At 44.7% G+C, this 21785-nt stretch overlaps 1 protein-coding gene across 1 annotated transcript in view; it reads left to right on the forward strand.

The window, feature by feature from the left end:
- The window catches only part of DNAI1 (dynein axonemal intermediate chain 1), a 68763-nt gene that overhangs the window by 13086 nt on the left and 33892 nt on the right, over nucleotides 1-21785 (forward strand). The window contains exons 2-9 of the mRNA XM_052645228.1: nucleotides 9230-9262; nucleotides 11015-11113; nucleotides 11276-11356; nucleotides 16853-16979; nucleotides 17229-17338; nucleotides 17722-17841; nucleotides 19576-19635; nucleotides 20918-21052. Of these exons, the coding sequence (XP_052501188.1) occupies nucleotides 9230-9262; nucleotides 11015-11113; nucleotides 11276-11356; nucleotides 16853-16979; nucleotides 17229-17338; nucleotides 17722-17841; nucleotides 19576-19635; nucleotides 20918-21052 (765 nt within the window). The remainder of the gene's footprint in view (nucleotides 1-9229; nucleotides 9263-11014; nucleotides 11114-11275; nucleotides 11357-16852; nucleotides 16980-17228; nucleotides 17339-17721; nucleotides 17842-19575; nucleotides 19636-20917; nucleotides 21053-21785) is intronic.

Genomic DNA, 21785 nt, shown 5'->3' on the forward strand with positions numbered 1-21785 from the left:
TGACAAAATATTAGCAAATCTGTTCCAGCAATATGTTAAAAAAATAATAGACCAAATGAGGTTTATTTCAATAATACAAAGTTAGCTCAACATTAAAAACCCAATCAATATATTTCTTCACATTAACAGAAAAAAGGGGGGGGGCAACCATATGACAACATCATAATAGATTCAGAAAAGAAATTGACAAGATTCAACTCTTCTCTTTGTTGGTCAGTCATGTCCAACTCTGCGGCCCCATGGACTGCAGCACACGAGGACTCCCTGTCCATCACCAAGCCCTGGAGTTCACTCAAACTCATGGCCATTGAGTAGGTGATGCCATCCAACCATCTCATCCTCTGTTGTCCCCTTCTCCTCCTGCCTTCAATCTTTCCCAGCATCAGGGTCTTTTCTAATGAGTCAACTCTTCGCATGAGGTGGCCAAAGTATTGGAGTTTCAGCTTCAACATCAGTCCTTCCAATGAACATTCAGGACTGATTTCCTTTAGGATGGACTGGTTAGATCTTCTTGCAGTCCAAGGGACTCTCAAGAGTCTTCCCCAACACCACAGTTCACAAGCATCAATTCTTTGGTGCTCAGCTTTCTTTATAGTCCAACTCTCACATCCATACATGACTACTCGAAAAACCAGAGCCTTGACTAGATGGACTTTTGCTGGGAAAGTAATGTCTCTTCTTTTTAATATGCTGTCTAGGTTGGTCATAACTTTACTTCTAGGGAGTAGGTGTCTTTTAATTTCATGGCTGTAGTCACCATCTGCAGTGATTGTGGAGCCCCCCAAAATAAAATCTGTCACTGTTTTCACTGTTTCCCCATCTATTTGCCATGAAGTGATGGGACCAGATGCCATGATCTTCACTTTCTCAATGTTGAGCTTTAAGCCAACTTTTTCACTCTCCTCTTTCACTTTCATCAAGAGGCTCTTTGGCTCCTCTTCACTTTCTGCCCTAAGGGTGGTGTCATCTGCATATCTGAGGTTATTGAGATTTCTCCTGGCAGTCTTGACTCTAGCTTGTGCTTCTTCCAGCCCAGCGTTTCTCATGATGTACTCTGCATATAAGTTAAATAAGCAGGGTGACAATATATAGCCTTGATGTACTCCTTTTCCTATTTGGAACCAGTCTGTTGTTCCATGTCCAGTTCTAACTGTTGCTTCCTGACCTGCATACAGGTTTCTCAGGAGGCAGGTCAGGTGGTCTGATATTCCCATCTCTTTCAGAATTTTCCACAGTTTATTGTGATCCACACAGTCTAAGGCTTTGACATAGTCAATAAAGCAGAAGTAGATGTTTTTCTGGAACTCTCTTGCTTTTCTATGATCCAGCGGATGTTGGCAATATAATCTCTGGTTCCTCTGCCTTTTCTAAAACCAGTTTGAACATCTGGAAGTTCACGGTTCACATATTGTTGAAGCCCAGCTTGGAGAATTTTGAGCATTACTTTACTAGCATGTGAGATAAGTGCAATTGTGCGGTAGTTTGAGCATTCTTTGGCATTGCCTTTCTTTGGGATTGGAATGAACACTGACCTTTTCCAGTCCTGTGGCTACTGCTGAGTTTTCCAAATTTGCTGACATATTGAGTGCAGTACTTTCACAGCATCATCTTTCAGGATTTGAAATAGCTCAGCTGGAATTCCATCACCTCCACTAGCTTTGTTCGTAGTGATGCTTTCTAAGGCCCACTTGACTTCACATTCCAGGATGTCTGGCTCTAGGTGAGTGATCACACCATCGTGATTATCTGGGTCATGAGGACCTTTTCTGTACAGTTCTTTGGTATATTCTTGCCACCTCTTAGTATCTTCTGCTTCTGTTAGGTGCATACCATTTCTGCCCTTAATTGCGCCCATCTTTGCATGAAATGTTCCCTTGGTATCTCTAATTTTCTTGACAAGATTCAACATCCACCCACAAAAGATGAGAATAAGGGCCAAATGAGATGATGCACTCCAAAGTGTTCAGTAAATGGAAAGATGCTGTATAAACGGACAGTTTTTTTAGTTTCATCCCTCTGCTGTACACCCTGAGATTTATAGCTTCCTTTCTGACAAGGATTTCATGGGACCTGGACAACACACTTTTCAACTATTCAGTAAATGCCCTCAGAATGAGAGTCAATCGGCATGCACAGCAGAGCATGGTAGAATAATAAAGTAATAACACTGCCTCTGGTACTCGAGGGCTTACTGAGTGCTGGGCTCTGAGTAAGGTTCTCATCATGTATTGTATTTTATCCTCACAGCAAATCTAAGGAAAGTACTAATGTTTTTCTCTGCCTTATAAGTGAGAGAATGAGGATTAGGACATAAATACCTTGCTCAAGGTTGCACATGTAGTTGGTGACAGAATCAGGAATCCAGCCAGGCTTATACTAGAGCTTCAGGTTTTAAACCCTACCCTGCCTTGCTGTCTCTAGCCTAATTTGGGAAGAGGCCCATAGCTTTGGCTTCTTCCCTCTTGGCCTTCCAGGGAAGTGTGAGTTTGGTCTCATGTTCCTTTTTCTGCATTCTGAGCATTATGCTAACACTGCATTAATCGGAAAAAAAAAAAAAAACGCTACCGTCTTTAACTGTATTAACTTTAAAAATTCTTAATTAGCATTTTAAATTATAAAAGTAATGCACATTTACATTTAAAATATTAAAACCATGAGAATGAGTATAAGGTAAACCACATTTTTTCCCTTCCTTACTACTCCCCAGTCACATTCCCTGGACCAAACCACTCTCAATGGAATCTACATTATTCTTCCAGAAATTTCGTGTGTGCACACATTCTTAAAGTAAGATGATGGGTCATCTGTATATGTAACTTGCTTGTTTAACAATAATAAAAGCTTGGAGGCTTTACATAACAATACATAAAAGTTACCTCATTCTTTTAAAAATATACATAATATCCCATTGAATGGCTATACCTTAATGTATTTCACTAGGCCCCTATGGATGAATATTTAGTTTTTTCCCCCCATTTTTGAAATATTACCAAAAGGCTGCTGTGAGCAATTTTGTACATACATCTTATGCATATGTATTATATTATGCATAAGTATACATATGCATATAGTATGCATATATACACAGTATATATATAAATACTATCGTATTTATATAGGAAAAATTCAAAAAAGCAGAGTTGCTGAGTTGAGAGGTATATGCATTTGAAATTTTGGCAGGTATTGCCAATTAACCCTGCATGAGTTGGCATGCCCACAACAGTGTATGATAGTACCTGTTAGCCTTTATCTTTGTTGTTGTTTAGTCGCTAAGTCATGTCGTATTCTTTGTGACCCCAGTGGAAGCACACCAGGCTTCCCTGTCCTTCACCATCTCCTGGAGTTTGCTCAAACTTGCCCATTGAGTCGGTGATGCCATCCAACCATCTCATCTTCTGTTGCCTCCTTCTCCTCCTGCCCTCCATCTTTCCCAGCATCAGGCTCTTTTTCCAGTGGGTCGGCTTTCTGCATCAGGTGGTCAAAGTATTGGAGCTTCAGCATCAGGATTTCCAATGAATAATTCAGGGTTGATTTCTTTTAGGATTGACTGATTTGATCTCCTTGCTATCCAAGGAACTCTCACCTAGTGTTTCAAAATTTTGAAATCACCTTCAACCATACTTATTGAGCACCTTCTGGGTACTTTAGACACTGCGCTAGGCTCAGGGATTTGAAATGCAGTCAGTGAAGCTGGAGGAAGATTTGTTGGTAAATTACTGTTCCTTTGGGACTAAGAGCTTTTACCCTTTTAGAAACGGAAACTGCAAGCTGGTGAGGTATTTAGTTTCAATTTAGCTTAATGGAAACCTGTTAGGGAGTTTTAAAATAAGGACCAAGACAACTGAAATGGTGAACAAAATCTCCTGGGGCCCCAGGAAGGAGGATGCAGTAGTGTCTGTGGGTTTGCACGCTTCAAACAGCTGCTCTTTCCAGAAAAGAACACATTTCACCAAGGAACTCTTGGGTGGGCATGTGAGCTGCTGAAGACTTGTAGTCATCCCTGGGGCAAGTGCTTCCTAGTAAGCAAAGGGACAGACAGATCCTGCATGGCTAGGCAGAGCAGGATGTATAAGTGGGAATAATAATACTACCAACAGTCCTTTATTGGGCACAGACTCTGGCCAGGCACTGCAATTTGCATTTTATGTCCATTGACTCATTGAATCCTTATAACTATGGGCTATGGTTGCCTTCAGAGGGCATTGGTATGATGCCCATTTAAGAGATAAGGATACTGAGAAGACAAGTAACTTGCCTAGCAGATGGCAGAGAAGGGACTCGAACCAGGTATGGTTGACTTCAAAGGCCATATTTGGGCCCCATGGATATATCTGATCACATGCTTGTTTTTAAAATAATATCTTCATAATAGGGAGCAGTTTAAGAAGTTTTGATCTCCTGACTTACCCCTAAAATATATTCAGGGACAGCTGGATTGCTTACACTGTGCAGTATGTCGTGTATCAAAACAAGTCTGCATGCATGCTAACTTGCTTCAGTCATATGCAATTCTTTGTGATCCTATGCTCCTCTGTCCATAGGATTCTCCAGGCAAGAATACTGGAGTGGGTTGCCATGCCCTCCTCCAGGGGATCTTCCTGACCCAGAGCTAGAATGCCTCTTATGTCTCCTGCATTGGCAGGGGGGTTCTTTACCACTAGTGCCACCTGAGAAGCCCCAAAACAAGTCTAAGTGCAAATAAATGCCCAGTGTGTGCTAAGTGGCTTCAGTCATGTCTGACTCTTTGCAATACCATCGACTGTAGCCTGCCAGGCTCCTCTGTCCATGGGATTCTCCAGGCAAGAATACTGGAGTGGGTTGCCATGCCCTCCTCCAGGAGATCTTCCCTACCCAGGAGAAGAACCCGTGTCTCTTACATCTCCTGCATTGGCAGGCTAGTTACCACTAGCGCCACCTGGGAAGCCCCAAGTGCCCAGTAGGTGGCAATAATAATCATCTGTTACACTGAATTTTCTTTTTCAAAGCACGCTTCCATGGCTGTGGCAGGAAAAGAGTTGGAGATGTGGTGGATGCCATGTTAGGGATTTGGGGATTCCACTCGTGGGTGATGGGGAGCCCATAGAGGCTTTAAAGTAGAAGAGTGATCAAGTTTACATTTTAAGAAGATTACTTATAGTGATTAAGAGTTTGGGAACATGTTCATGTTCAGCTCTGGGTCAGTTGCTTCATCTTGCTACGCCTCAGGGTCCTCATCTGTAAAACTCCTGTTTTACAGATTTTAATGATGTTATAATCCTTCCCCATAGGATGGTTATGAAGATTAAACGAGATCATGTACATAAATTGCTTAGTAAATGGTTGGCTCAGGGTCAGTGCTCAATAGCTGAAAATGGTGATAGATATAATTATGAGAGTGGAGAGAAAGTGGAGTTAGGGTAATCAAATGCAGTTTGGCTAGAGGGAGTAAGGATTTGAATTAAAGGGGGATATGAATGGAGAGGATAATTATAAAAGATATTAAAGTGATAGAATTGTTAGACTTAGAAATAAGATGCCAGTAAAAGGATGAGGGAAAGACAGGTAACTGATGGCTCCCAGTTTCCAACCTGGGTGCTTGAATGGTCGTACACTTGAGTGAGATAGGAAATACTAAAGGAGATGGAAGTTTGGAGTGGAAAAAAAAGATGATGGTTAGGGTGTAAAAAGAACACAATGAGGTTGATTTTTAAGATAATGACTATGAGTACTCTGTCACAAATTTAAAAATCTAAGCTTTGTCATTTGAGCTTCAAGACAAAGAAGAAGATGAATCCGTGGGTGGGCATAAGAGCACCCAGGAGAATGTGTAGAAACAGAAGACTAGGGGGTCAAGCAGCCATTCCCGGAGGGGTCAAGGATATTGTGAAAGAACTATTGGGGGTGGAGAAGTTTCTAGATGGAGCGAGGGAGCCCTCAGCAATGTCAGGTCCTGTAAGAGAACTGAGAACTAGGCAGTGGAGTCATTACCAGTTCCTGCCCTCAGGATGCTCACACTAATATCTCTTAACAGTGAAAATAGAAAAGTGCTTTACTATGAAGGAATTCGCTAGGACATCTGTTATCCCATTGATCATCAGGGTTACTCTGATCGCCCTGGTGGCCTGCGGGGGCACCACTCCCTCATGGGCTCCTCCCTTGACTGCACAGAATGACTGAAATGCCGCATCCAAGAGTAGAGGGTCTTCTTTGGGCAGTGTTTTAGAATGGGGGATCTCCCTTGCTGGAATCTCCTAGCTGCCTCTGGTGTGCACTGCACTATTATGCTTCTTTTCATAATTCTGTCCCCTTTTGCAGAACAAAACCTGGAGACAACAGAGTATCTATTTGAAGTTACATTTCGTCCTTCATCTCTCCACAGCCAACGCTAATGGTGGTGATGTGAGGCAGGGCAGATCCTTGCCCAGAGTGCAGACAGAAAGAATAGAGGGAGGTAGGAGAAAGGTCCAGATTAGATGATGGAACTGGCAGAGGCTAGCTGGGTAGGGTTTTGTTAGGCCAAGATAGTGGGAGCCGAGATAGGGCTTTCTGGGTGGTGCGAGTGGTAAAGAACCCGCCTGTCGATGCCGGAGATGTAACAGACGCAGGTTTGATTCCTGGGTTGGGAAGATCCCCTGAAGAAGGAAATGGCAACCCATTCCAGTATTCTTGCCTGGGAAATCCTGTGGACAAAGGAGCCTAGCAGGCTACAGTCCATGGGGTCGCAGAGTCGGTCACGGTCACGACTTAGCATGCATGCACAGAGCGGGAACAGGGAGGGAGAAGGAGAAGGTGGGATTCTTGGCAGGAGGAATGGTAAAAGCAAAGGTGCAGAAGTGGGAAAGCAGAGGCCAAGCTCAGGAAGTGTGAGTACCTTGCTGGCGTGCATCTCAGAGTGGTGGGAGAGCAGGCTGGACCAGAGATGCACGGTTGCATGATAGAGTTCCGAGGGCCAAACGAGGGACTTTGGGCTGTCTTCTTCTGTGGTTTGACAGCTTCTGGGAGGATCCCTCAAGAACCTTTCAGGAATTCAGGCTTGTCTGCCTCAGACTTCTCCTTCTGGAAGACCAACAGCCCAAGGTGGCGGCCTGACATTCAATCTCCTTTGTCATGGTTGGGAAGTCAGGGCTGTAGCTGATTTCATTGGCCTGTTTTGCATTTATTATAGTGTGGCTTTTACAGTGTGTTAATTGAAATATTTCCAACTGCCAAAAACAATTACACTCAAATTGCCTTGTCAGTTCTTTTATTGCCAGATAAATGTTTTACAGACATATTTACGGGGGGCAATGGTAACTGGATCTCGTTTCCTATTTAGGGCTGGCAGCCTGGGGTGGGGTTGGCTCTCCAGTGCTCTGTTGTGGGCCAGAAAACTGTTGGACATTGTGGCGCTTCCATCTCATTACCTTAGGGATCAGAGGATCTTCAAAGGAAAGCCGCTTTCTGGCTCATGTGGCTTAGCCTCAGAGGAGGGTTCCCATCCCTGGAAACCTAGACGACCTGGCAGAAATCTGAATCCTGCTGCTGCCATCCTAGCAACAATCCCTGCCTAAGCCAGGACATGCCCTTCTCACCCTCTGGAATCCCCTCCCCATCCACCATCAAAGCCTCTCCACAGCCCCTGCCATGGAAGAGTTGCGAGAGTCCTTCCGGTCTAACCCACTCACTTTGCATTAGGGAAACTAGGACCCAGAGACCTCCTGTAAGATCACTCAGGTGGTCAGCGAGAGCTGGGAGCCGAGGTCTCTGCCTGGTCTCTGCCTTCACCAACATGTGCCCTTTGGTTTCTTGACTGCCTTGCCCCCTCCTTCAAGGCCTAGACCTGCTTCTTCCAAGCTTAACACTCCCCAACACACACATCTCCAGTCTCCACCGATCTCCTTTCTTGCTCCATCACCTGAAACAACTATTTGTTCAGTGTCTATACTGCAGGGTTTTGTTTTATTTCTTTGGTGGAGCATTTTATAGTTTCTGTTATTGTTCTGCTCTTGCCATTTCACATGCTGTTTTCCTCTTCTGGACAGCCTTTCTGAAAAACATTTTCTCCACTTGGATAACCCATACTTGTCTTTTGATATTGAGCTGAGATATAGCCACCTCAGTGAGGCTTTCTTGTGCACCCAGGCTGGGTAGGTGTTTCCATGCATGAGCACCCTGGGCATGTGTCTCTACTGCTGGCACAGAGCAGACTTTCAAGAGAACATGCTGAGTGAATGAGTGAGTAGATAATGAGCACTGATCACATGCTTCTGTCCTCCATGGACCCTGAGAAACAGGGATAGGGACCTCATCTCTCTTCATCTTTGTCTCACTGCCTAGGTTAGTCCTTGACACATGAGTAGGTGCTCAACAAATGTTTATCTAGTTGAATCCAGCATGCCACTCTTGGGGCTTCCCTGGTAGTCCAGTGGTTAAGAATCCGCCTGCCAGTGCGGAGGACACAAATTCGATTCCTGGTCTGGGAAGATCCCACATGCCACACGGCAACTAAACCCATGTGCCCCGATTACTGAACCTGTGTGCCACAACTACTGAAGCCTGTGTGCACCAAATCACATGCTCTCCAACTAGAAAAAGCCCACATGCAGCAACGAAGACCCAGCATAGCCAAAAATAAAAAAATAAATAAATAGATAATTTGTTTAAGGAGCATGCTACTCTTGGGAACATAAAATTTTAGCATGCTAGAACTGGAAGGTCATCATATCCAATCTTATGCATCTTACGGTAGATGAGAAAACAGGCTTCAAGAGGAGAAACATTTTCCCGGGGTCATGATTACTAAGGGATTTGATGGCATTTCATTCATATATTCAATACGTGTTTTGAACACCTGCTATATTCTGAGACAGCAGTGTACGAAGCAGAGTACCCAAACCTTCATCATAAACAACTGTTTATAAATATATTCTGCCCTCAGAATCCCCTTAATGCCTGGCACAGAGATGAGCACTTAGTATATGCTTTTAAAAAATGTTTGTTGAGCTAACTGCAGGTAAGAAATACCAGGCAGTAAGTTACCCAGTTGCTCTTCAGGGATCAGTCTCACTGATGCTGGAATCAGGTTGCCTCAGATATAGGGCCTCCTTGGCTGGGCACCTGTTGTCAATGAGAAGACTGTCTGTGAGATTTGAGGAAGCTCAATGTCACTTGTCTTTGAGGTCCTTGGGCAGAAGCCGCCCTGTAATTCTCTTTCTGATATTCCTATGGAGAGTCACTTATGACTTATCTTCTGTTTCTGTTCTTTTTTCAGAGCATCACCATGGGCAGAGGAGCCAGAAAGAGAGTAAGTGCTGAGACCACGCAGCTTCTCAGCAAAAAGCTAATAGCATTTCTTCTGTTGAAATATTAGTTATATCTTTTTAAATAAAAGCAAAAAGAACGTTAAAATCATCCTTAAACCTATCACTCCGGGAAACCTCTAGTTAACATGTAATGCTATATCTTCCCAGATATTTCTATGCACATATAAAAATTACATGTATTTATTTTTAACTGGAGTCAAACTGTATGTTCTTTTACAACCTGGTTTTTACATACTATTTAGAGTAATTTCCATTGTCAATAAATATACTTTCATAGAATCACTTTAAATTAATGCACACTATTTTACCTTATGTTCATTAAGGCCATTCCATAATTTTGTTCAACCATGCCCCATTGTTGGACATTTAAATATTTCCTCTTTTTCACTATTATGAACAACCCTCCAACAAACATTCATGCATTTAAATCTTTAGGCCTATCCTTATTTTTTTCTTAATATAAATTCCTATAACATAGAAATTTGAGTCAAAGAGTACAAATAATATGTTGGCCAAAAAGATAGTTCAAGTTTTTCCTTAACATCTTATGGAAAAGCCCAAACAAACATTTTGGCCAACTCAATACTTATTAGGCTTTTGAAAAATATTTCCAAATTGCTTTTTAGAAAGGTTGTACTAATTTACAAGTGCCCATTTTCCCACAGCCTCGCCAACATTAGATATTGATTTTGTCTGTTTGGCTTTCTTTGGTTTTGGTTTTAGACAGTTTTTTTGGTTTCATTTTGTTTTGTTTGCTTGCTTGCTTGTTTTTTGTGTTCAAAATGTACTGGTTAGGATGGTTTCCCATCCGTCTGGATTTAGGGTGCTTTTAGTGCTGTCTTTGTCTGAGGGCGCATCCTTCTGTAAGCTTTGCAGTTCCTCCTGTAGGCTGGCTGAAGACAGTAGAGCAACACACGAAACTATTGTTTGTGCGTGTTGGCTAAAGACAGAGGTGATTTTGTAGATTCCTGGGCATTTCACGTCCATGAAGTAGGAATTGGGGCTCTACACCAGGCGCTTCTTCTTGTGTCTCCTCTTCTGGACAGGGGTGAAGGAGATCCTCTGTGTGTTCTCATGGGGAAGCGGTCACCGCCCTTCACCAATTTAATAATGAAAAAAATTGCATTGCTTTATTTTGCATGTCTTTGATTGCTAGTGAGGGTGAATATTTTTTAATATGTCATGGGCCACTGTGGCAAGATATTAAACTGTCTATCAGGGAAGGGGAAAACTTCTAGTTATTGATTTTTTCTGCTTCAAGGCTTTGATAAGGACTATGAGGCTTCAAGTTACAAAGTACTGGGAGTACTACTGTAAGAATAACCTTAAGGTGGCAAACTAGAAGGTAAAATGTGAATGAGAGTTGAAATAGCTTAAAGAATGGCTGGGGGCCTTTTCACAGCTCGTCCTGGCTATTAGCTTCCAGGATGCATGGGAAGCGGTAAGAAGGAGCTGGTTCTGGTCTCGCTCCTGGGGCCAAGGACCCAGCACAGTATTCCAGCTAAGCCCAGACCCTCAGGCCTGAGGTGGCCATGATCTTCCAAGCAATGCGAACTCCGGTCTAAGCAGTTCCTCTGGATCCTTGCATGAGTGCTGTCTTGTATCCTTTATGTTCTGTGTCTTGGGGCAGAGCTTGGCTTCTGGGAGGATGGTGAATGAAAGGGCTTCCTACAGTGCTGCTTGCTTGTCTAAGCAGATAAGGCTCTTGTTTCTCATGGGAGGTTTTTGTCCAGGATGAAGACTCAGGGACTGAAGTAGGGGAAGGGACAGATGAATGGGTGCAGTCCAAAGCCACAGTTAAACCCCCTGACCAACTGGACTTGACTGATGCGGTAAGTGAGCAGCATCTTACTCCCACCCCTTCCACCACCTCCAGCCTTGGAGATGGACTCTGCGCAGAACCTAGGTTGCCAGATGTCTGCTTACATCCCAGGGTACCTTCAGAGGGGGTTAGGGCCTCTACATTTGACCCTCTTGGTGTTTCTCTCCCTCAGGAGCTGAAGGAGGAGTTCACCCGGATTCTGACGGCCAACAACCCACATGCACCCCAGAACATTGTAAGGTACAGCTTCAAAGTAAGTCATCCTCTCTGGGGTAGAGGCCTCTGGTGCTCCTTGGCTTGGTGACTTGCTATGTTGCAAAAGCCTCTCAGCTCTTTTTTAAAAAGTTATTTTTGGCTGTGCCGGGTCTTTGTTGCTACCTGCAGGCTTTCTCTAGTTGCAGCAAGGGAGAACTACTCTCGAGTTGCGGTGTGCGGGCTTCTCATTGCAGTGGCTTCTCTTGTTGCAGAGCACGGGATCTAGGGCAAAGGCTTCAGTAATTATGGCGCATGTGCTCAGTAGTTGTGGCTCACTGGCTTAGTTACTCCACAGCATGTGGGATCTTCCTGGACAAGGGATCAAACCCATGTCCCCCTGCATTGGCAGGCACGTTCTTAATCACTGGACCACCAGGGAAGTCCTGCCTCTCAGTTCTTGCAGAGATCACCTTTAAAGTAAATTCGCTGGCTGAAACTCTGAGATTTTACGTGGAGTTTTCTAGAGATTTTTGAAATTTTTTTATGAATCTTTCTTCGGTCTTACTAATTACATTGTCTTAATTGCCCTGCAGAGCCACTCTTTTCAAGAATCCTGAAGTGAATAATTTGGTAGGAAAAGTACTTTTCCAATGTATGTAATGTGTTAGTCACTAACATCAATCATTGGGTCTCCAGAAGCCAGTGTGGCAGTGTCAGGCCCTATATTAGAACTTTTACATAGGATATCTCATTAATCCTGAGGTTTTTTGCTATAGGAACAATTTTTAACTTCATTTTATGGAAACCAAGAGTAAACAGATAAATTATAAAAGTCACATAGCCAGGATTCAAAGCAAAATTTGAACTAGTTTGATTGACTCTAAAGGAGAAGGCAATGGCACCCCACTCCAGTACTCTGGCCTGCAAAATCCCATGGATGGAGTAGCCTGGTAGGCTGCAGTCCATGGAGTTGTGAAGAGTCCGACACGACTGAGTGACTTCTCTTTCACTTTTCACTTTCATGCATTGGAGAAGGAAATGGCAACCCACTCCAGTGTTCTTGCCTGGAGAATCCCAGGGATGGGGGAGCCTGGTGGGCTGCTGACTATGGGGTCGCACAGAGTTGGACACAACTGAAGTAAGTGACTTAGCAGCAGCAGCAGCAGCAAAGCAACATTACACCGCTTCTTTAAAAAAAATGGTATATATACATACACACGTACAGATACAGAGTTTTGACTATATAAAAGAAATCTAGAAACCCATGGTACTAGCTTCAAAAGATTTTTTTGTTGTTGCTTTTTGCTTCAAAAGATTTGAAAGAGCAATGAATATACAATGGAAACTAAACCTCCTTCTCCTGTCCTTTTCCTTGACGGCACACTATGAGCAGTTTCTTTCTCTTTTTTAAAAACAATTTTATTGAGATATAATATTTACATACTATAGAATAACCCCATTTAAAAGTGTACAATTCAATGGCTTTTTGTATACTTACAGATTATGCAACTATCACCACAAGCAACTCTAGAACGTTTTCATTTTCCCCCAAAGAAACCCCATACCTCTTAGTTGCCGCTCCCTAGTTTCCCATTTCTTCCAGCCTTAGGCAACCACTAATCCCTTTTTCAGCTTTAGAGATTTGCCTCTTCTGGACATTTCATACAAGAGAAATCAAATAATATGTCATCTTTTGCGACTGACTTCTTTCATTTAGCGTACTGTTTTCAGGGTTCCTTCATGCTGTAATATGTCCCGGTGCTTTATTTCTTTTTATTGACAAATAATATTCAGTCGTATGACTATATCATATTTCATTTACTCAATTGAATGTCCATCAATTGATGGACTTTTGGATTGTTTCTGCTTCTTGGCTATTATGAACAATGCTGTTATGAACATTCATGTACCAGTTTTTGTGAATTTTTTTGTGAACACACTGCTTTTTATTCAAGATTGAGTAGGCACCCCCTCCACAAAGAGGTGGGACAAATTCAGGTGTATTTCTTGAGAGGTCCCACTCATGAGTTGTGCTCATGGTGTCCCTCAGGCAGCCCGTTAAGAGGCAGGGGGTAGGTGGCAGAGAGAAGCTGCCTCACGTCCCTGAGCTTATGACGGAGTGCAGCGTGCTCTATGAGCTCTTGTTCTTTGGACCTCTGAAAGAGGATCTCTTTGGGACTCAGTGGGAGGCATGCTACAGGCAGAGGGTTGGTGTCAATGTACCTCTCTTGCCCTCTTGGAAGCCCAGTTATTAGAAGAGATTCCTGTGAGTCAGCTGCCAGCTGGGTAGCCGTGGGCTCCCAAGCAGGCTCACCTCCTCCAACTTTCTAACAGCCTCCCAGGCCTGCCTGGCATTCCTCCCACAGAGGTGGCCTCCAAGTCCTTCCCTGAGATCTAAGAGCTTTAGGTCTCCAAAGCTATTACTTTCCCTTGAAGTGCTGGCCGGGGGAGGCAGAGTGTTCAGATCTAAGCATGCCTCTCCTCCTTGCACAGAAGCAATGGAATCTGAATTCCATCCCTAAATTGAAGAGGAAGGTCCTAGTCACTACTGGGGACAGGATGAGGTGACATCTTAAATGACAACTATATGGATAATTTATTCCCATGGACATCTCCATTGTCAAAATAATAGCTAATATTTTTAATGAGCACTTATTATGTGTCAGACACTCTGTTTTGAGTGCCTGATAGAGTGCTTTCATTATTTTCAATACTTAACTATCCTGCAAACTACTCATTCTCATTTTGCAGATGAAGAAATTAAGGCTTAGAGTGGCTAAGCCTAAGATCATGCAGGTAATAGGGAGCAAAATCAAGATTTGGATCCAATTCTGCCCACATCCACAGACCATGCTCTTGAGCACTGCACTGTCCCATCTCCCCATCCATCTGTGTTACTGAGAGAGGAAGAGCTTTATGGTGACTTTTAAAGGCAGAATGTCCCATTCTGTGTGCAGAAATAGTGATTCTTTCTGTTCTCCAGGGATAGGTGGGCCTGGTACCAGCCCATGGGTTGGTTTCCTCTGTGGTGAGTTTCTCTCAGTGTGCCATACAAAGGTAATACTTTTCTGTATGACTTGGAAAGGGCTGGGGACTTCCCTTGTAGGTCCAGTGGTTAAGAATCTGCCTGCCAATGCAAGAGACACGAATTCAGTTCCGGGAGGATCGCATGTACCTCAGAGCAACTAAGCCCGTGTGACATAAGTACTGAGCCCATGCTCTAGAGCCCACGAGCCACAACTGCTAAAGCCCATGATCCCACAGCCCGTGCTCCACAGTAAGAGAAGACATCCACACACCACACGAGAAACCCATGAACCACCACTGGAGAACGCCCCCACGCAGGAATGAAGACCCAGCACAGCCAAAAATCAGTAAGATAAGATACAAAAAGGAATGAACCCCTGCTCTCAAACTTTAGGGCTAGGATGCTGACCACTAGGGAGGTAGCCTAGAGGATCCAGACTATAAGCTTTATAAAAGCAGGGACCATATCTGCTTTTGCTAAGCAGATCTATCTCTAGATCTATTTCTAGGTTCTATCTCTAGAACCTAGAAAATACTTGGCACATTGTGTCTATTCAAAAATTATTTGTTGACAAATGAATGAACAAGGTTGCCTGTGCTTTAATAGTAGCCATGTTTCTCATTTGCCATGTGACTTGACAGGTGCCAAGCAAGCCCCAATCTTTTCTACATTTTTGTGATCCTCTTAAGGGATGGGGGACATGGTGTCTCTGAGGATCTATCCAGCCCTGGCATCCACTAAATAGAGTGGAGAAAAGGCCAGGTCAGGTGTGTTTGTTGACTATGTGTGACCTCTCTGAGTTCTGGTAAGGAAGGCAAGATAGAATCTCTTGACAGGGATGAAGGAATCAGTGACAGGTCAATTCAGAGTTACTCAGAGTTGGAAGAATGTATTTAAAAATATGTCTTTGACAGCACATGTGAAATAATGAAATTAGACCATTCTTGAATACCATGTACAAAAATAAACGTAAAAAGGATTAAACACTTAAATGTAAGACTGGAAACTATAAAACTAGAGGAAAGCATGGGCAGAGCACTCTGACATAAACTGTAGCAACATGTTTTGGATCTGTTTCTTAAAGCAAAGGAAATAAAAGCGAAAAGAAACAAATGGGACCTAATTAAACGGTTACCTAATTAAATGGTTACCTTTGCACAGCAAAGATATCGGTTGATAAAACAAAAAGACAACCTACTAAATGGGAGAAAATACTTGCAAATGATATGACTGATAAGGAGTTAACTTCCAAAATATACAAACAGTTCATATAACTCAACATAAAAAACAAAAACAACAACAACAAACAACCTGATGGGCAGAAGACCTGATTAGACATCTTTCCAAAGAGGACATGCAGATGGCCAGCATGCACATGAAAGGATACTCACCATCACTCAACATCAGGGCAATGCAAATCTAAACCACAATGAGATATCACCTCACACCTGTCAGAAAGGCTATCATCAAAAGACCACAAATAACAAATGTTGGTGAGGATGCATACACTGTTGATGGGAATGTAAACTGATGCAGACACTATGGAAAACAACATAAAGGTTTCTGAAAAAAACTAGAAATAGAACTACTACGTGACCCAGGAGTTCCACTCTGGGTATATATCTGAGAAAAACAGAAACATTACTTCAGAAAGATACATGCGCCCCAGTGTTCATAGCAGCACTGTTTATAATTACCAAGATAGGTAAGTAATCTATGTGTCCATCAACAGATGAATGGATAAAGATGTGGTACATATATATATAATGGAAAACTACTCATAAAAATAAAAATTTGCCATTAGCAGCAACATGGATGGACTTGGAGGGTATTATACTAAATGAAATAACTCAGATAAAGACAAGTACTGTATATCACTTATATGTGGAACCTAAAAAACACAATGAACTAACGAATTAACGAAAAGAAGCAAACTCACAGATACAGGGAACAAACCTAGTAGTTTCTAGTGGGGAGAGGGAAGGTGAGGGGGTAGTATAGGAGCAGGGGTGTAAGAGGTACAAACTATTAGGTACTAAATATAAAATAAGCTACAAGGATATACTGTACAACACAGGAATATAGCCAATATTTTACAATAACTATTATTGGACAACAACAAAAATTGGAATAGAACCTTTAAAATTGTGAATCATTATATTGCACACCTGGAACTTACATAATATTGTATTGGGTTGGCCAAAAGTTTATTGGGATTTTTCTGTGAGGTGTTATGAAAAAATCCAAACAAACTTTTTGGCCAACTCAATACAACAGCTATACTTTAATAAAATTTTAAAAGGAAAGCAAAAAAAGTCTTAACGAGAACTTAAAAACAACCACAACTTCATTTGTTTTCTCTTCTTGAAACTGGAATGCAGTGAAAACTTCAGGTTAACTGAGGATTTAGTAAGTGATAATTCTGTTAACAGGTGGACCATCTCAGGCCTTTCGAGTGAAGGCAGACTGTATTTTGATGCCAGCCCTTTGGGGACCCCTGGTCTGATACAGCCCCTTTCTTCCCAGGAAGGCACATACAAGCTCATTGGCTTTGTGGACCAGCTGGCAGTTCACTTCACCCAGGTCGGGAACCTGATCCCCAAAGACTCGGATGAAGGGCGGCGGCAGCACTACCGTGATGAGTTAGCAGCCGGTAAGCCCCTGGGTCAACCTGAGGCTGCAGCCCAGAGCCCGGTCCCCTTTCTCTGGTCACTGTAGGGAGGAGGTGGCTAAGCCAGAACACTGCAGAGCCTCTTCCTTTCTAACAGCTGGCTCTCCTGGGGAGGTCTGGGAGAACCCTGGGGCAGGTGAGGTCTGAAAGACAGAAACCAAGAAGGCCTTGCCCTGCCAAGGGATAGGGGAGTGTGTGGGACTTTGGGCTCAACAGTAATATCCCACCAAGGTTCTCAGGAGTCCACCAAGGTGGTGATTTCAGAAACAGAAATCCTGGAAGAAGAAGAAGAGCCCAAGGAAGCTGAAGCTGGGAGTCAAACAGATGTGCCTATAGTTGAGGTTCAGTATAACATTGCTGTCCATCCCACCCCTTCCCTGGAGGAGGAAATGGCAACCTACTCTAGTATTCTTGCCTGGAAAATCCCATGGACAGAGGAGCCTGGCAGGCTTCAGTCCATGGGATCACAAAGAGTCAGACACAACTGAGCATGCACTTGCCCACCCCTTACAGCTCCAGCTTTGTCTGGAGCCTTTAAGGACACTCGGGGGGTGGGGACTGAAGGTGAGAAGTGAAGAGGCCACAGGTGCCAAGACCTCTGGCATCATCCTTCCCTCACACTCCCATCCTACCCCCAGACACAACTTCTCCCCACTCCCCACCCCACACCACCTTGTTCTCACAGCTCAGTCCTGGTCCTATGGGCCTTTTCTTTTCCTCTCAGGCATCTGAGAAAGTGGCTGAAGAAGAATTGATGACTCCTAAGCAGCCTAAGGAGCGAAAGCTCACCAACAAGTTCAACTTCAGTGAGAGGGCCTCACAGACCTTCAATAACCCTCTCCGGGTAAAGCAACCCTCCACCCAGCCCCTTTGCCTCGAAGCTCCACACTGTCCATAGTGGGGAAGAAGCAGGCCTGACCCCAACCCCTGCAGCCCTCAGCCTGGCAGGTGACAGGGCAGATGGAACCGTTTCGCTCTCCAAGGAGAGCTGGGAGCATGTGTTCATGTCCCTATGAGTCATCCAGGCAGGAGTTCAGAGGGAGTAACAAGGAAGCTGGATTCCTCTATCAAGAGACTGAAACCTGAATTGGGCCTCAAAGCTGAGGTCAGAGTTTGGGAAAGGTAGAGGAGATGAGAGTGTGCCGGGGAGATAAGACTAGGAGCCAGTTTGACCGAAGCTGATGGTCTCTTTGATACACTGGCTGGTATTTCCCTGGCTCATAAATATGGAGGAACCTGCTGCTACTGCTGCTAAGTCGCTTCAGTCGTGTCCGACTCTGTGTGACCCCATGGGCTGCAGCCTACCAGGCTCCTCCGTCCATGGGATTTTCCAGGCGAGAGTGCTGGAGTGGGTTTCCATTGCCTTCTCCTATAACTGCATAGTGATACACCAATTCAACTTACTGCTATGGGGGAAAAACACCATTTAATGAGACATGAGGACAAAGCACAAACCCGACTAAGGGCACACACTCTGTGGACCACAGCACGGCTATGACCAGAGCGAGTGGGGGGAGGGGGGAGGGGAAATGGATGGGTAAACTACAGCCTCGGGGGCAGAGGAACTTGAGTACGGGCTGAAGGCACCTGTTAGGGTTTCAGGTGATAGACTCACATGTGTAAGGCAGTGTTCTACACAAGTCAGTCTGGGAGGAGGGCAGATATTTACAAAGGAAATAAAACCAAAAAGAAACAAATGGGACCTAGGTAAACTTAAAAGTTTTTGGACAGCAAAGAAAACCACTGATGAAATGAAAAGACAACCTATTGGATGGGAGAAAATATTTGCAGGGTGGGTTTTTGGCAGTTCCTAACCACCCTCTGTAGTAGACAAGTTTATTGGCATTAAGTATATTCACCTTGTTATTCAACCTTCACCACCATCTATTTCTAGAACCTTTTCATTTTCCCAAACTGAAACTGTACTGTTAAAGACTAACTCCTCAACAATCTACCTTCCCCCAACCCCCATCCTCTGGGGCTACTCCCATTCTACTTTCTGTCTGTATTCATGGGGTCGCAAAGAGTCAGACACGACTGAGCGACTGAACTGAACTGAACTGAACTGAACCACCCTCTGTAGTCCCTGTGCTGACACTGAATAATCTGGATGAGACATGATGAGGGGCGGGGGGCAGGGAGGTGCACTCGCCTGGTGAAGCTAGAGACCCCAGCATATGGGAGAAATCATCTTGAGGTGAGGAACCGTGGCCCAATGGCTTGCCAGAGGTTGACTGGAGCATCCGGAGGCTGGCCAGAGGTTGACTGGAGCATCCGGAGGCTGGCCAAGGCCCGACTTCTTGTACATCTGTCCATCCCCTACTTGGAGTTCTTCTTGATTGAAACTGTCACAGTCGGGCTTCAGTGGCCCTACTTTCTAGTTTAGGCTTCTTCTGAAGGAGGCTTGCATGAAAAATCTAGGCTTTCACTGCATCAGTTTGTCCTTTGCCCAGGCCACTCTTTACTTCCCCAGTGCTGTGTCCCACCCCTCCCTCAGTCCAAGCAAAATGCTTCTCATGTGGCTATACCACTGGGGAAAGAGGCTTTCTGTGGGTCACCTGTTGTCATTGTTCTCTAGGACCGAGAATGTCAGATGGAGCCTCCTCCTAGGACAAACTTTTCAGCCACAGCCAACCAGGTGAGGCCCTGAGCCAGTCTAAAAGCCATCACTCCCCACCCCACCCCCATCCCATGTCCTTGTTTTGCTCCTCAACAACAAGGGAGACTGGTGTGGTTATAGATTCCTCTGGAAGTCTGCTCTCCTCATCCACCTACTTGCTGGCTCCTTGTCCAATCTCTGAACTCCAGGCACATGAGACAGTAGGTCTCTACTCAGAGGGCTCAGAAACAGCCCAGGATAAGACTGTCCAATGGGGACACGGGTATGGTTTCTAGAAGTTCCTCCAAGACTGGGGAAAATGTACATTTCCCAGGAGTCTCTGCAGCCTGTGGCATCTCACAGCTGACTCTGCAATGTTAGCACTCTGACCCTGCCCTTCCAGCAGCCTTCAATGTTCCTGCAGACCCTCCTTCCCCCTCAAGTCCCATGAGATAACCACGCTGATTTGGGCAGGATATGGTGCTAGATAACCTGAGCTCAGTCCCCAACTCTGCTGTTCACACTGTAAGATCCTAAACAAACCATGTCACTCTTCATGCCTCAGTTTCTTTATTTATCAAGTGAGGATGACAAACAGCTTCACAGGGTTGCTGGAGGGCTCTGAGTGAGATAACGGAAGTACGGTGCCGTGTGCAGGACCGGCCCCTGGGGAGATTACTAAAGAGAGGATGTGCCTCTCTGGCCTGCAGGTGGCAGTGACTACTCAGCTCTGGGGAGCACACAGAGCTACCTGGGGCATTTGCCCAGCCCCTGATCCACGCGGCTTCCTCTGCTACTATCCTTGGGCTTCTCTTGCTGTCAGATCCAGTTAGCAGGAATTCCCTTACTTTTGTTTATCTCTTAATGCTGAGAAAGTATGATCAGGGCTGTAGACAACAGGCCTGAGCCAATATGTTTATCCCATCTCTATAGTAGGGGGTCATTTTTTAAATTTCCTAGTTCAGAGTCTCATAAATCACCAAGAAAAAGGTGATCTAGCTGATCACTGCCCATTTGTTCTGCCTGGCGGAAGCGGTAGGCTGGAACGATACTGATCTCCAGCTGATAACCAAGCCCCTGGGTTGCAGGGTGAAAAGCCCAGCTTTCAGGGGTGCCCTGAGAGTCCCTTCTTTCCTGTCCTAGAGCTGACCATTAGCAGTGAGTGTCACTGAATGCATAATAGCAGTGGGCCAAGTAGAGGATGCTATGAAAGCATGTGACTGGGTTTAGGATCAACTCCTCAAGCCGTAAAGGCTGAAGAGGAGCTGGCCAGGTGAAGATTTTGCCCTGAGATGATCCTTCTCACCTTGTCTTTGCCTAGTGGGAGATCTATGATGCCTACATGGAAGAGCTCGAGAAGCAGGAAAAGACTAAAGAGAAGGAGAAGACAAAGACCCCAGTGGCTAAAAAGATGGGGAAAATGGCCATGAGGAAGATGACATCTATGGAGTCCCAGGTTTGGTGAGGGCTCCCATGGCTCTGTCACAGAGAATGACTGAGTGGGCTCTTGGCTCCTGGGTAGAAAGAAGCCTGGGTGTCTGGTAGGACTTCACAGGCACTTAAGGGCAGGGGGCATGCTAGTGATACTTATGAACAGCCCTTTCCTTGTAGAAAAGTGTGAGGAGAGCTATAACTGCCTCTGGCATTCCACACATTCCTCCCCCTCCCCCACCCCTCACAATTTCTTATAGGTCTGGAGGCTGGCAGGAATTCAGAATTGTTGGGCTAGGGAACAGCGGGAGACATGGATGTTATTAAAAGCTTGATATGCACCTTGGGAGAGCTGAGGAGGCTTCCCAGGGCAGAGTGGCATGTGAGGATAAGGCTCCACCTCCTTGGGCAAAAGCTCATGAGGTTTGGGAGGGAGATTTGCTTTTTGGGCTTCAGTCCTTGGGTTTACTTGCACTCAAGTCTTCAGGTCCAGGAGGCAAGTCAGAGCTAATCACAGGTACCGGAGAGTCCAGGCCAATGAGTGGCCACCCTGGGCTGGATTTGCAATGAAGAGCTATGCAGGAGTCATAGTAGAGGTCATGGTTGGGAGCTCGCTGTGGAAGTAGCCAGTGTAGGTTGGGGTTCATCATGGAAGTTACAGTGAAAAGTCACTGCAGGGATGGTCACCACAGGGAGATGCTGAGGGGCCATGTGTGTCCCTTCAATAGAGAGAGAGCTGGGTCAGGAGCCAGGGTCCT

Source organism: Budorcas taxicolor, chromosome 8, assembly GCF_023091745.1.
Source record: "Budorcas taxicolor isolate Tak-1 chromosome 8, Takin1.1, whole genome shotgun sequence".
In the NCBI taxonomy this organism is placed as follows: domain Eukaryota; kingdom Metazoa; phylum Chordata; class Mammalia; order Artiodactyla; family Bovidae; genus Budorcas; species Budorcas taxicolor.